This window comes from Saccostrea cucullata, unplaced genomic scaffold (genome assembly GCF_032062105.1).
Source record: "Saccostrea cucullata isolate Sc308-1 unplaced genomic scaffold, CSIRO_AGI_Scuc_v1 ctg7583, whole genome shotgun sequence".
In the NCBI taxonomy this organism is placed as follows: Eukaryota; Metazoa; Mollusca; class Bivalvia; order Ostreida; family Ostreidae; genus Saccostrea; species Saccostrea cuccullata.
In genome coordinates, this window is record NW_026928993.1 from 3,861 (window position 1) to 20,869 (window position 17,009).

The 17,009-nt window shown below is 32.5% G+C and overlaps 1 protein-coding gene across 1 annotated transcript; it reads left to right on the forward strand.

Annotated features, from left to right (window-relative positions):
• Positions 1-984: 984 nt before the first annotated feature.
• LOC134279530 (mitogen-activated protein kinase kinase kinase 20-like) lies at positions 985-16,679 on the forward strand. Its single transcript, XM_062761939.1, has 12 exons — positions 985-1,034; positions 1,375-1,461; positions 3,008-3,137; positions 4,227-4,278; positions 5,093-5,228; positions 5,723-5,767; positions 6,133-6,160; positions 6,630-6,766; positions 7,197-7,259; positions 7,983-8,078; positions 14,936-15,009; positions 15,619-16,679. Exons 1-11 carry the CDS (start codon positions 1,032-1,034, stop codon positions 14,951-14,953), a joined length of 795 nt encoding a protein of 264 aa, XP_062617923.1. The 5' UTR covers positions 985-1,031; the 3' UTR covers positions 14,954-15,009; positions 15,619-16,679.
• Positions 16,680-17,009: the final 330 nt, after the last annotated feature.

Consider the following 17,009-nt stretch of genomic DNA (forward strand, 5'->3'; position numbering starts at 1 on the left):
AAATTAGGTCACAGTGACCTACTTTTAACATTTTATAGTTTTTTTTTAAGTATCTACAGTACTTATTGGCTCAGAATCATCAAACTTTGTAAGTTGATGCATCTTGGGTTTTCAGAGAATGATGTCCAAAAAGTAGGTCATGGTGACCTACTTTTGACATTTTATGGCTTTATTTAAATACCTATGGTAATTATTGGCTTAGAATCATCAAACTTTATGAGTTGATGCGTCTTGGGTTTGCAGAGAGTGACAACCAAAAAGTAGGTCACAGTGACCTACTTTTTACATTTTATGGCTTTATTTAAATATATTAGGTATTTATTGGCTTAGAATCATCAAACTTTGTGAGATGATGCATCTCGGGTTTTCAGAGAGTGACGACCAAAAAGTAGGTCACGGTGACCTACTTTTAACATTTTATGGTTTTTTTTAAGTGTCTACAGTACTTATTGGCTCAGAATCATCAAACTTTGTAAGTTGATGTATCTTGGGTTTTTTCGAGAATGATGTCCAAAAAGTAGGTCATGTTGACCTAATTTTTTGACATTTTATGGCTTTATTTAAGTATCTATGGTAATAACTGGTTTAGAATTACTAAAATTTGTTTGTTGATGCATATTTGGTTGTTAGAGAATGTATCTCGGGTTTTCAAAGAACGTAGACAAAAAAGTAGGTCACGGTGACCTACTTTTAAATATCTCAAATACTTATTGGCTTAGAATCTTCAATCTTTGATTATTAATGCATATTGAGTCCTCAGAAAACTTCAATCTTAATATAGGTTACCGTGATGTACTTATGGTTTTTATAGCTTTATCATTAAAAATATTTTCAGTCCTAATTTGCTAAGAATCATCAAACTTTGTCAGTTGATGCAACTTGGGTCTTAGGATACTCAGGGTTAGAGGCTTTAAATAGAAGTGATAGATTGTACAATTTATCAGAAGAGCGATTCAAGGCCCTTGGGCCTCTTGTTACAGGTGATACAGAGTTTACCTGTCTCAGAATCCTGTGATACCTGGTCCTATGGCATGGTAAGGATTACTGTACCGGAGGGGGGGCATAATGAGAAAAATAGGATATTTGTGAGGAGATGAAAATAAAAAAAAAATTTATCCTAACTTGAGGAAAGTAATGTATTATGATACACATTTGCTTTTAATTACAGGGTAAAACAAATTTTAAGACAAGGCACATTAACTCTTTAAAAATTTCCAAAGTCAATGATATATAAAATTGTTTTTTATTTTACTTATTAATAGTGTACTCATTGTGATTTTGATAAACATAGCAAAAATCTAGATACATGTTTGCAAGATACATGCTTGTAATTTTGAAATAACTGGTTCTGAGAAATGAGAGACGTAATTGCAGGTGTTGTGGGAACTACTGACACATGAGGTGCCATACAGGGGCATCAAGGGGTTCCAAGTGGCCTGGCTGGTCGTGGAGAAAGGGGAGGTAAATTTGGGGCAACTAACATACGGTGGAATCATCATAATTCAGGGTCAATGTTCATTGGCAAGCAAAACTTTGCTGGTTTTAGGGGACATAATTTTGTGGGTAGCTTGTGTATATAAAAGATTTAATGTGTAAATAAGTTGTCAAAATAATTTTTTGATGGGATGTAAATTCATTGATAAAGGTGACCCATGTAATACGAGGGTTGTCCCGTAAAATCGTGGACAAAGTGTATTTCTCGAAAAGTAATGGACGCACTAAGCTGAAAAATTCAGTAAATGTTTATTTATTATATTTAAGTGCATGATATTTTTTTTTATAAAATATAGGCAAAAATAAAGATTTTATTATGCTTGAATGTGCACGAGGTATTGTCCTACGGCGCACGGTCAAAAAACCAAGGTTTTGTTAAAGAATACACAAATTTGAATTCAAAATAAAAGTATTTAAATACATAAGATTCGGATCAAAATTATCCTAAACAATTCCACAATCAATTTTGTAGTCTTTGTAAAAATTTTAAGGCATTTGCTTAATTTTGGCAGTTTCTCGAGCATTCGTAATGGGAAAGTGGTAAACACAACACACGAAAAATGGCGACGTTTTATGACGTTACGGCACACCGGAGAACAGTACAGTTTTATTTCGATGTTGTAATGACACCTTTAGAGACTTGAAATGACCATAGAAGAAAAAAAGATTATAAAAATATCACCATATCTTAATTATACAAATGAAATAGGAGTTTTCTTAATGAAGTTTTATTTTGATCAATTCCCTGGGTAGTACAAAACATACAGACAAACTCCTAATGTAATAGTAAAAGACGCTGTCACAGTAGACCGCCGATATATGAGATTTTCTATTAGTTGAATGATGTCGAGGATATTGTCCGTTACTTACTAATAAATCCTCAGAAGATCGCATGAGGGTGCCAATTGGTTCTTCGGCTGTTTATGGAGACGAAAGAATGTGTATCAATGAAATTCCTAAATTTAAGTCGGACTCATCCAACTTTATTTTCAGCAAAGATAAAATGTGACGTTGTTTTAGACCCTTTGACGTTATAATCCATGCGCCGTAAGGTGATACAATACATGGCATAAAATCTCATAATTTGTTTACTTATGCATATATTTATCTGAAATCTGCTGTGTATATTACTAAAATATGTATTAAATAATAGTGAACATTTCAAAACGCAGTGATGTTTATTTTTCACACTTGACAACTTGTCCACCATTTTACGGGACAACCCTCGTATATGAACTTTGATCTTAAACAAACATTGATGACTTTACAGTTTACTACATAAGTTTACTAAATACATGTAAATATGATAGAATTGATCCAAGTTAATGCATGAATAAATTATTAATTACCACATTAAGTTTTTAAAGTTATACAATATACATTCATTGCTTTAAACACACCAGTAGTATTTTATACTTTTTGTTGAACATTGTATTCAATCACTGAAATTTTTAGTAAATGAAATAAAAATTATTTCTCAAAATGAATCTACATCAATACAGATATTTTTCAGAGATTAACTATTCCCAGTACGTGTCCACCATGTTTTGCCAAGTTGATGAGGCAGAGCTGGAACACTGACCCCAAACTCAGACCCAACTTTAAGGACATCCTCCTGACATTACATTCCATGTTAAGTGATGGTATGTTGTCATTTCATGATATAGGTGTACCAAGCTCGAAAGAGCAAAGTTAAATAAAAAAAATGAAAATGATCCATAAAAATTTACACCTCATTGCATCTTTATTAAATGTAGGCCTTTCAACTGCCGCTAGGGGTCGGTGTTATGAACGATAACTCACTGCTGAAACTTGTTTAGAGCAGGCTCGTGGTATCTAACTGTTTACACGCAAGGCAGTTTTTAGCATTTCCCAAGTGTTTTTTGCTCTCAGTAGAATCCAGTGGTTTTAGAATGAAGCACCATTGTTAAGCTTATTGACTGTATACTTGCGGACACCGGTTTACTGCATATAATTAAAATTTTTAATTAAAATAAAAAGTGAAATCGACCCTCCTTCTCAGTTCTAACCTATTTAAATTTTTATACTCGGTCGTTCCCCTTCGTGCTTAGTAACACAAATAAGATGATCAATTGTTGCATTTACTTGTAAATATATACATATTTACACAGGAAGCGAAAAAGCGCGAATACAAAAAACATGACATTAAATTTTCTTCTTCATAATAATCGTCAAATAGAGTTAAATCTATTGAATATAGTCTGTTCCCCATTCATTTGACCTGTTATTTCAGGTAGAGTGAAGGCATTCTCTTTCTCTTGGTCAAAACATTTTGTGTACAAAACAATGTAAGGAACCCTTTTGTGTATATAACAATACCAATGCTGAAGCAGCCTGTATGTCATTCCTATAAACGATAACCGATAAATCGGCAGTAAGTTGGTCATTTTTCACACCTGAGTTACCTGTCCTTAAATGTAACGTCGGAAAAGTCAATTATAAATGATTAAACTTTTTAATGATGTAATTTAAAGTATGCATAAGTTATAATCTTTTTTGATAATTTCATGTACCTATAAATCTATCTATACAATGTTTTTTTTACCATGTGTGCAACTTGAAAAATTAGTTGAAAGGCCTATTAAATGCTGCTTTAAAAGTATATGTTCAGCCAGAGTTCAATATAAACAGAATATCCTCTTACAATGTATTTTTTTAGGATCTTATTTTTTTTAAATAGAATAATTTGATCTTGTTTTAATTGGTTGTAGATTCCCTGCCAGATCAGACAAATTCCTTTCTAGAGCACAGAGAAGTGTGGAGGTAAGAATTTGTATTTACTTTACAGTAAAACTCACTTAAGATGCCCCTCCCTCTACTCAATTTAGATGCCTCTTCCCTCTACTCACTTAAGGTGCCTCCTCCTCCTACTCTTTTTAGGTGCCTCCTCCCTCTACTCACTTAAGGTGCCTCCTTTTTCTACTCACTTAAGGTGCCTCCTTCTTCTACTCACTTAAGGTGCCACATCCCCCTACTCACTTAAGATGCCTCTTCCCTCTACTCACTTAAGGTGCCTCCTCCGTCTACTCACTTAAGGTGCCTCCTCCTTCTACTCACATAAGATGCCTCTTCCCTCTACTCACTTAAAGTGCCTCTTCCCTCTACTCACTTAAAGTGCCTCCTCCTTCTACTCACTTAAAGTGCCTCCTCCTCTTACTTAATGTGCCCCCTCCCTCTACTCACTTAAGGTGCCATCTTCCTGTATTCAACTAAGGTGACTCCTCCCTCTACTCACTTAAGGTGCCTCCTCCCTCTTCTCATTCATATACATTTTTTTCTGGAATTCCTATGGTTATCCAAAATAATATACTGATTTATAAATATGCAAACCATGGAAACCATTCCAGTGTAGCTTTGAGGGCAATATTTGACCAAAATTTATATAGGAATGATAGAAATTTATCCAAGCTGGAGTTATTCCTCTTATAAGAGTATCAGTGAACCTTGATTAACTGATTACTAGATGATTGCACATTTTTTATAACATAAGTTGCATTGCTTTTTCAAGAACATTGATCTTTATTAAAAATTTTAAATGAATTTAACTTACTCAGATTAGGTCATGAATACATTTCAGAAAAGAAATACAAGCTACCATAGAAAGACTTAAGAGAGCAGAGAGTAATTTGACTGCCAAAGAAAGGGAGCTAATGGAACGAGAGATTAAATTGTTAGAAAGGGAGAAAACCCTGGAACAACAATTCAAAGCTGTGGTAAATATACACCAAGTAGTGTCATATGTTTTGATAGGACTGCTAGGTTTGCAGGATATACATGTAACATTATTTATATAATCATGTTTGTGTGAAATATTTGCTTAGTAGAAATATATTGTGTATACTGAATTTTTGTGAATACTGTATGCAGGGTTATTTTTGCCCCATGTTATTTTAGCCCTTTCACTCTTGCAAACAATTTTGCCCAATTTTAAATTCGCCTAGTCGTAGATTTATTAAAGAAATTATACAAGTGTATATTTTGAATTCAACCACATTTTAAATTCACCCAAATGAGAGTATGGCAAAAACTGGCGAAAATAAAAAGGGGTTGAAAATTTTCCTGTATGCAGTATCCCAGTGGTAAGTATTCTAATGTCATAATTTATGAAATTCCATGCGCCAGGTACAATTCACAACATTTTCACCTAGGGCCTTTTTTCACGCCTTTTAACTACACTAACAGATACATATACTCTGATTATTTACAGCATTTGGATTCCTATGATGTCAATTCATGGAGTGAGATAGACGTGGTAAGTTTTAATTGATCCTCATTAGTTACCATGGTATCAACTAATTGAAAAAAAAATTTTGTGAAATGTTCATGTATGATAGGGATATTTTGAGGGTTTTTTTTCTTTTTTTTGAATAAAAAGGAAGGGGGAGGGTTCTTCAAAATTCATGTTACATTTATAATGACTACAAGTATGTTTGGATCTTAATTTTCTATACAGTATCATTGCGACGAAGTAAATTGAGAAATGTTTATTTTAACAAAACAGAACAGTCATTTTAATTCTCATATATAATGATTGATATCTGTCCTTGATGATGTTTTGATTGATTTCAACCTTGGAATATTTTGCATATGTTCTTAATTATCTACTATTACTTTTAGTATCAGTGGATTCTCCAAATGCAGAATGGTGAGCATTTAAAACTAATTAAAATTTCAGAAATTTATAAATGAAATCCTTGCCCCATTCACATATTATAATGTAGGACATTTAGTAAGGCCATGCAAAGTTAATTACTTGGTTATCAGGCCTTTTTTCAAGAAATATGATGAGGGAGAGAGGGAGGCATTTTTTTTTCTTTTTTATTGCCCCCCAAAACATGATGAGGAAGCTTTTAACATTGTACAAAACCTCAATAAATGATGAGGGAGGTGATTTGATGTTTATATTTTATTGATTTAGCAATAAAAAGGGTCAATGAGGCACCCTTGGAAGAGATGAGGGAGGGCCTGAGAACCAAGAAATTAATTTTTTTTTGCCTAACCTTGCTTCATTTTTGTGCCCGCCTTGACCCTTATAATAACATAGGACATTTCACTGATCTAAGTCTAGTGACCTTGTTGTTTACTGTGTCCTTGACCCTTCACATTTATTATAGGACACTCTAGTGACCTTGCCCAGTATGCAGGCATCTTCCTTCAGCACAACATTACCGGCAAGCGACTGATGATGTTGAATCTAGAACGCATCCAAGCTATGGGCATTACCTCAACTGGGCACAGTATGGAACTAATGGTAAGTCATGGGCAGTCATAGATATGGGCAAACCTTTGTGGTTTATATAGTTTGTGTAAAATGATCATTATTTTTGTATACAGATTTTGCAATGATTAATGATAGAATTAACTTTTTAGTATTAAATCACTTCAGCTAAGTTAGAAATTGTTTCAAATCTGGCAAAGGAATTTTTATCACAGGATTATTTTATTTATTTTGATGTTTTTTTGTTTGAATTATACAAAATCCTTAATTATTTTTAGTGATTACAAAATAATAAAGTGATAACATTATTTTTTGGTGATTTCTTTGGTGTTTCTTTTAAATATTCCATTGTACTTTTTTAATTTATTGTAATTTTTCTGATTACATTGTTATTTTGGGATTATATTGTTATTGTGTGATAACATTTTAACTAAGTGATTACATTATAATTTTCTGATTATAGACAGAAATAGAATTGTTAAAGGCCCATAACCACAGGCTGCTGAATTTTCCACCGCTGTCTAAAGTAAGTTTGTCCTGTAAGAGTTATCCGTCCTTCAGCCTCTTCTTAAAATCATCTCATACTTACTTAGTTTTTATAATAACATTATTAAAATAGTAGTATCTGTTTGTAATATGATAATGAATTGCCATTACTTAATGTGAAATCAAATCATTATTTTATTGTGGGTTTGATTTATGTTCTTCTCCAAGAAATGTCAAATTTTGAAAATGTATTACTTCTTAACACTACTTCAACCATGAATTTATTTTTTCACAAACCACTATGTTTTGTTCAAATCACAAAAAAACCCAGACAACATGAAAATTTGTAATTTTTTGGTACATTGAGTAAAAAGAAAATCAATTTAATTAACAGAAGCTTATTTAATTTGTTTTATTTACTTTTTTTTCCAATTTGATATACCGTAAATCTGAAATTTTTTGCTGTAGATAAATTATTTGCAAATTTGAGAGTTCATTCTCTTCGCAAAAATATTTTTCTTAAAATTAAATCACCGATAAGGAAATGTAAACAAAGCAGTGGTTATTCGCAAAATTTTGAAATGTAAAAATTAATCAACAGCATTTTGACCCGAATTCATAAAATAAAATTGACATAAAAATTTCCAGATTTACGGTATTTATTTCATTTTATTTAGAATTTGCTTGAGTTATGATTTATTATTTCATTTATTCATAGTTCATTTTGTTCATCATTCTTTAAATGTATAACTGTTCTTTTCAGTCTGATGACATGCCAGTGGATACTTCTCCAGTTCATCGTCAGATTTCCCTCACCCTCATTTTTGGACATCATCTCAGGCAGGGAAAAAGTTTAGAGGTATGATCAGCCTTGTAAATGGCAGATATACTGTAGATTCCTAATCATACTTGTGGAATTAATTATATCATAATATCACAGAGAAACACCACCCTCAAAATAATATTACTCACTTTTATTTTTATGGTGCTTAAATATATGTAAAATCTCTTGATTAACTATCCATTCGCAAATTATTATTCTCGCGATTTGACGTTGAAGAGCCAATTCATGATTGTAAGTAATGACTCCCGAAAAATAAGGAATCTACAGTAGGTCATGCACAATAAAATTGATTGTCCTTGGTTTGTGACATCATCTCAGGCAGGGAAAAAGATTAGAGGTATGATCAGAGTTAATATTGACCGATATAATACAGAAGCAGAAATATTGGTGGGAATTAAATTTCATTTATTTTGTTGTTAATAATTATGAAGAAAAATAAATCCCAAAAGAAATTTTTCCATGACTATATTTTGCATTGGTTAAATTTCAGAACAATGAAATTTTATGTTCATGAAACCTTTTTAGATGACAAATCAATGAAATATAATGCCCACAATAATTTGTGCTTTTACAGTAGGTCATGCACTGTAATTAGGTTGCCCAAGCTTGGCTTGTAAATACAGAAAAGTCACATAAAGAATTCTTTTGATATAAACAAGCTAATAAGCCCAGGTTTCTTAGGGGAAAATAAAAAATATTTGGTCGGAAAAAAAGTCTTGCATTTAAAATGAAGCATGAAAATGCAAGTAGAGCTATATTGTACCTGAAGTTAAGAAAGTGGGCTTCATATTTTAGCTGCTTTGGCACAGACATTGACGCTTTAATTCCTGAATACCACCAAGAAACATAAATACAATTTTTAGCATGGACTTGTGTAGCACTTTTATGATTATGCCAGCAACTCCATATCCATTGATTGCACTGAAGTTTAAATTTGCCAAATTATGTACAGTGTACACATAAGTAATCTATAAGTAACATGGAATTCATGTTCACCAGGGTTCATGACTTTCTATTTAATTTAGCATTTCCTCTTGGAAATTTAAGGACAAAATATATTATTGATTTTGTGGAAAAGTGGGAACATACTTTCCTTCAATTGTAACTCTGTAGTTTGTGTTGCTGAAAATTTGCTCATGTGTAAATAATTTGTGAGAAAAATGTTGTTGCATGAGCCATGATTCTCAGATGTCAATGAAGACCCACAAACATCTTATTATACAGTGACTGAATTTACTAATCTGTCGATCAAGGGTCACTGAGGGGGGTCGAAGGTCAACAAATGCCCAAAGCTTGACAGATCTGGCAGGAACAATGGTTGTTTCTTGGGGAGATGGAATTCTGTCTGACCGTTAGTGTGTAGATTTGGGACATGCTTGCTTTCTCCTACTCACATTGTTATTTCTGGGGGTTAATTTTATGACCCTCTGACAACAAGCGACTGAGGTATCTAACATCAGATCAAATCAGCTCACACAATAGAGGCGAGGTATTTTTCTCCCTTTACCCTCAGTAGGAGAAACCAACACAGAATGTCGGGCCCAAAGATAAACCAGGGGAATGCCTTAGAGATAAGATTTCAAGGCTTACAAAGAAGAATAGTTCTTTAGGTTGATCATTGTCTGTTAATGTATCTCGACTTATATTGACAAAGAAAAGGATTAAAAATAGTAACACCCTGTAGTTAATCTCTGTCATCAAGTCACATGACCTCCTCAGCCTCTCTTTGAGCTAGAGTCTGTCACTATAAATGTATTTCTACAGGTTCTAGGCATTTCACAAACTGTGTTGTTTTGGGCTTCGTAAACATCAGACTATATTTTTCAACTTTTATTTCTAGTATAAAAACACCCAAGCTTGAATATTTCTCAAGCTTGAAAACATTTTCTTGTCTACTTAAGTTACTAGGGATATTAGAATACTAGTAGTACAGCTAATTCATATGATACTGTACAAGGTACATGTAAAATTGTACTTTTGCATTTTCTGTTTTTATTAATGTTGCCTTTGTTGTTTTCTGATGCAAGAATGTCTGACCTGAGTGTGAAAATACCTTACAAAGAGTGAAGTAAGCTGAATACTCAGTTAAGGTGTTTTGTCCCTCTCAGGTAGAATTAAGGTGGTTCATCCCTCTCAAATAGAATGAAGTTAAGTTTACTTAGTTAAGGTGACTCATCCCTGTCAGATGTAGTGGATTTAACTCAGGTAAGATGACAATGTCCCTTTCAAATGGATTGAAGTTAATTAAGTTAAGTTGACTTTTCCTTTTAGATTGAATTGAATTAAGTAAGTTTAGGTGTTAGTATTCCACTAAGATTGACTTAAGTTAACTCAGTTGAGGTGATGAGGTCCAACTAAGATAGTGTTTACTAAGTTAAGGTGATAAGTTGTATTTATATAATTAAGTTAAGGTGATAGGGTCCAATTAAGATTTAGTTTAATCTGTTAAGGTGGTAAGGCCCAATTAAGATTAAGTTAAGTCTTTTTAGGTAAAAAGGTTCAAATAAGATTAATAAGTTAAGGCTGTTGAGGAGGCAAGGTCCAACTAAAATTTAGTAACTAAGTTAAGGTGGTAAGGTCCAACTAAGATGTACATAACTAACTAAAAGTGATAAGGTTTGACTTAGATATTGTTAACTAAGTTAAGGTGTTTACTGTTATGGTCAAACTTGGATAGCATTAACTCAATTAAGGACAACAGACCTAATTCGAAATTTCGCGCCACTGTGCAGGAAGTCGCGCATCTGCCTCGAATCAGATTGACGTAATTATATATTGCTAAAGATGATTGATATAAATTTTTTAATGTTTACAAAGAGTTTCATACCTCTATTCCATATTCAAAAATATTTTACACAATTCGATTTACATTCATTTGTTGATTCTATAAGTAAATGATTATTTTACGACATTTGCCATAAGCGCATGGTGAGTAAACAAAAACGTGTTGTGATGTTGATGATTTTCCTGCCTCGTCGGTTAAGCTGGCTTTGTTCATTTGAAGCTTCGTTTTTCATTAAAAAATGAAGTGCAGCAAGTACAAACATCGTCATAAACTACGGCCAAATGTACAACCCCTGTCTCTCATTATCGATACGATTCTAGAGCGGATTCTGGACCGTGGCCTGAGACAATAAGTTCAAGTTGATGTTTCTGATGGAGATGATTTGTAAGGAATTAAGATCTTTTTCTGAATAATGTCTGTTAGCCTACGTTGCCTTTTCGTCCGAAAGATGAACTAAACATGCATGATGCTAAATGAACATAAAAGTGTTTGTAAATGAAGGAGAAAACAGGTCCAGGAAAATCACTGTATTTAGCTATATAGGTAAATCTACCTATAGAGCTTTATTTACCTATAAAATATAGCTATATTTAGCTATTTTGGAATAAGTTTCTGTTTTATGAAAAGCAGACAAAAAGTCACATGTAAATTATGGCTGATATATTTTTTAAAGGTTTGATGAAAACAACCTAGGGCATAGACAGTAAAAACATTAAGTGTGATTGCCTTGCATTGTGCTCAATTATTACCAATCAATTATCTTGTTGACCAACACTGCTTTTCTTTGTTAAAGTAGCTGCTTACTCACAGATTAACTGTTATACATTATAAGCCCCAAAACTTTTAAATCTTTGATTGCAATAGCACAATAGGAGAAACATTTTTGTAAGTGGGTTTTGGGTGAATTGTTTTCAGTCCATTTCAAAGTTGAAAACTAATACTGCCTCATTATGCGATTTTTTGTCTGCCTTTCATAAAACAGAAATTTACTCTGAAATAGCTAAATATAGCTATATTATATTGGTAAATAAAGCTATATAGGAGGGTTTACCTATATAGCTAAATATAGTGATTTTCCTGGACCTGGAAAACAAGAGCCCGGAATGCAAGGACCTAACAGCTGCCAAAGCTTGAAATTTCTTATGTGATATCAACACTATTCAGTATTTCATTAGGGATAGACATTAAATTTTATATTCACTTGTCCTTTTGGGCAAGTGAACTACAAATTTGACTTGTCCGAACCCAAAATTTGGTTGCCCAAAAATTTTAAAGAAGAAAATACCAGTTACCGTATCCTAATTTGTTACTGTAAATATTTAAGAGTTACAAATTAATTCCTGTTTTAAACTTAACTGCCTGGGGAAAAAAAATTTTTTTTGATGTGACGATGATGCAACATTTTGTTACCGGCCGCCAGGAGGCGGTCGGTTACTTGATATGAAAGTTTGAAGTCGCCGTGCGTTTCTGCGGAGTTAGAACGATTTAAATAAAAATATTTAACATTCATATCATAGAATATTAAGCAAAGATATTTTTAATGTTTAACAAAAAGCACGATAATCATAAAATTAAAATTTTATAAATAATGGGGTAAATGTTTCATCCAATCCTGATTGCCAAACTCTGACATGATTGGAGTGCGGAGACGTTATGTAGGCATAGTCTATTAAACAAAGACCGATTTATTCATCAACAATTTTACTTTCTTTTAAAAAATTTAGCCTAATCAGGATTTGTTGTATCTATTTTAAAATGACGTATATTTAAACATTTTCTATGAAATTTTTTTCTAAAATTTGATGAAATCTTGATTTCTAAAAAGCACAGTCAGAATCTTACAACATTTTGGTTTAGGAGACTAGGATAATGCACGTTTTACAATGTGCCAAGCATTTTCCCGCCACATTTCAACACACTGAAAGAGAAGAAATGTAGTGGTGGATCTAGAGGGAGTTCGGAGGGGGGGGGGGGTTGTGTTAACATCCTCTTAAAGAGAGCGAGGAGCCACACATATTTCATATCTGTTGCGATTTTATTAAAGTTAAAACTATAGTTCAGTTTAAACTTTAGTTTTGTACTTTTATGTAAAAACTACTTAATCATCAAACTTCTACCAGAGTCAGTTTATATGTACCAAACTGAGTGCAGATACGCAGAAGTCTATGGACAGTTTGCTTATACATATATGGTATATGCATTATGCATGAAGAAAATCGGTAATGTTGCATGCAAGTGTTTCATTTCAAATTTTAAAATATCTCGCAAATTTCAATCTCTAATTACTTTATAACAATTAATTGGTTTGCGGCCGATTTTTGACGCTTGCGTCAATGTTTCTTGTAAATATATGTATCAACTTTCCTGTCATCTACTATCTTGTAAACACACACAGCAATGCACTAATAATATTTCCTTACAATTTTTTGGAAAATTTAATCCTCATCCCTCACGCTATTGAGGTCACACAAAAAGGAAAACAGTTACCATGTTTTGAATAAAGATTCATCAAACATTGAGAACAACTGGTGTTCTTTATATTCTGTAAGTGATTAAATAAACTATTCTATTATTATATTTTGTAAGAATTTGTCAGGCAAGCCAGTCTAATTGTTTGTAAACTACGAAAGAAACTGAATAACAAACCCGATTTCTAAATACAGGTACAGGTATGATCCATAAAGTTTTACGCTACCGAGGGATTCTGAATGCAAAACAATGTCACGTTTTTGGCAGAAATCAACTGTTCAATTTATTGGTTTGTTTATAATCAATGTAAGATAAAAAAAAATGTTTCTTTCAAAAATATCCACTTGCCCGATCGGACAAGTACATCGATGGTTTCACTTGCCCGAACTGAAGATTTACTTGTCCCGGGCAATCGGACAACCATTAATGTCAATCCCTGTTCATTTGGAACAGGTAACCATATTTAGATTTTTTGTTTTAGGCTAGATGTTGCATTTATCATTATGTTTTATTATTATTGTTGAATATATTTCTTTTAATGCATCTTTAGGTCTATGTAAAAATGTTAAAGATATTGGATGCAATTGCAATAGGTTGTAAATGTTAAGCAAAATACCTTTAGAGTAGCCGAGTTAATTTATAAGCATACTTAATTCTCAAAGAATATTCAACCAAGCTTAAATATAAAGCCATGCAGATAAACCTGGCTATTTACCTGCTTAGAGATGAATCAAGTAAAGTACCAGCAATGTTGAAACAGGCTGATCACTTTATTTTTAAATATATGTATTTTGTGCTAGCTTCATTCAACCATTGATAAAATTTTCCTATATAGCAATGAAATTAAACTAGCAAACTTCTTAAAAGATTTTACATGTGTGTTCTTGGTAATTCCCCTGTGTTACCAACATGTAATAATTAGAATCAAGTATGGCAGTATGCTATCTTATACGTCATATACTGTATAATCCATATTAACCGCCCCTGCCCCTATAAGCGCCCCTTAGGTCTTCTTCAATTGTCAGGAAATAAGGGCCCCCTGTATAGTAATTAAAATCAACAAGAATCGTATCAAAATATTGAAGAAAGTGAAAATTAAACTTAATATCTATTAACCAATATTTCACTGGTAATGAATAATTTAGCATAATTTGGGTGTATTATCTTCACTTTAAGTAAAGTTAGACATTATTTTATTGGTTCCTTGTATTTATTTTATTTTTTTTAAAAGATTTTTTAAAAGTTAAAATATGACATTGAATATCATAAATAGAGTACCAAAAAAACCGCCCACTTTTTACAATTTTCTAAGCATCCGGGGCGGTTAATAGGAATTATACAGTATTTGAACCCTTGAATCATTTGTTTTAATGCAAAAAGTTGTTGAATTATTAGTTGTGTATCATTCATAATTGTTTCCTCCAAAAAAGATAATAATAAGTTACCTTCATCTTTTACAGTACATGCACACACGGCTTTAAAAAATTAACAACTTAAAACTGAATCACACTGATAATACTATTTTATACAAATTCAAGATGCATGTACATGTATGTAGATCACAATACTCAAATGTATTTTGCATTTAAAATTTAAAGTTTTATTTTTTTTACCACAGAAAAAATCTGCAGACTGAGATACTTGTACTGAGGAAATACCTGCTGTTGAAGAAAAAACCCAAGACTTGTTTAGGTATGTTTTTGAAGTCTTTTAAAATGAAAACTTCACTCATGACTTTTTCAAAAGGGAGATAAATGTTAAAAGTCATTCTCCTATTCTTTGTACACTGACAATGCTGATTTAATCATATGCTTTATTAGGGTGTGAATATTAATTTTTATTTTGAGTCTTTCAGTTTATTCTTTTATTTTTTTATGTGCCCCAATCGATAGATCAGAGGCGTATATTGTTTTTGTCCTGTCTGTTTGTCTGTTTATCTGTTTGTCTGTCTGTTGTCAACTTTGCTTTGGTTTGAACATATTTTATTGTTTTGATGTTATAACAACTTTAACCTTAGCCATAACTTTTAACAGATAGAGACTTCATATTTGGTATGCATACTCCACTAATTAAGTTTTCAAAAGACATCAAGGTAAAAATGACCCTTAGTTTGACCTTGACTGTGACCCTTAAGCTAAAAATAGCTTTTCAAATCTTTGTTGCCTCTGGGCACATGGTGTTTTTTTTTTTTTTTTTTTTAATTTTACCTTTGTTAACAAAATGCTAAAAATTGTGTACACTTGATATTGATTGAGTGTTATTTATTTATCTGAATATCACATAGTTTTTTGTGTATTTCAGGTAGAAACAACAATATGGTCGTCAGGAATTTTTCTTGAATTTCCAGCATTTCCAAAAATGCACCTTGCAGGCATGGATTGATTGTTGTAGCTTAACACTTGTTACAAGATTATTTAACCCTGATGAGAAGTCACAAGATGCAGTGAATGACACTTGGGAGCAATGAGGAGTGAGGGTTCTTTAGTGTGCCAATATCTGCTGTTCCAACCTTTACTCTCTCAACCAAAAGACCTCCAACTTTACAGCACCAGAATACATGATTAGCTACTGGGAAAATTTTTACATACTTTTCATATGTAACAATATTTAGGGAATAACTATCTTCTAATTTGGTATTTGCGACCGTTAATGCTGATTTAACGGTCGCAAACTGAGTTACGCGTCACCGGTAAAACGGATGTTTGCGACCCTTAAATCAGCATTAACGGTCGCAAATACCAAATTAGCAGATTAGTTATTCCCATTCTAATGCAACACATGCATTTTTTTGGTTGTTTACGTCTCATTTTGATGAATTTTGTTACAAGAAATACGTCACGGAGCATTGTGTTTTTGCGTCGCTATTATGACGTCACAATGAAATAGCTTTCACGCTCGTTAATGCTCGTTTTACTGCTTCAAACATGAGCGCATTAGCCAATCAAAAAGTGTTTTACAAATCTATTGCATTAGAATGCAAGTTTACAGTGTTGTTCTACATGTAAACAGCATGTACATCATTTTTTAGATATACAGATGTGATGAAATAATTAGGAACTCTAGTTAGTGTACGGTTAGTTTTACCCCACATGTATATATGTTATATCTCATAAAAAAATAGTTAAAAAAATTAAAGTTTGAATATAAGGTAAAAGCTAATACATGTAGCTATTTAAAATGACTGAGTGAAATCATTATAAACAAACCTATACAAGTAAAATATTTTTGTATATTAAATTTCATCAATACATGTTTTGGATACCGAATGGTACTGTCTGATATTCCATAGTTAAATCTGTCATACCTGTCATCATTTTGTCCTGAAATGTGAAATACTTTATTAATAAAGTATTTTACCTGTGTGTGAAGTTCTTATACTTTTACAATTATAGTAGCCTAGGCTCAGAGTAAAATAACACAGGTGCATTATTGTCAAATTTTGCGAAAACATTCCCAGATTACAAATTGATAGATATTTCAGCTCGGGTAGGGAGGGGGGGGTAAGGTGGGACACAATAGGGGATCAAAGTTTTATCTAGAAATACCAAGAAACAAGATGTGTTTGTGAGACACTGATGCCCCCGTATGGCAACATAGCAAAGATGAAGCTTTTTCTTAAATGCAAATTTAAAAAATTGGTACCAAGAGTAGGGTATTCTCACTGGAAAACAATTGTGAAATTTGAAAGTAAG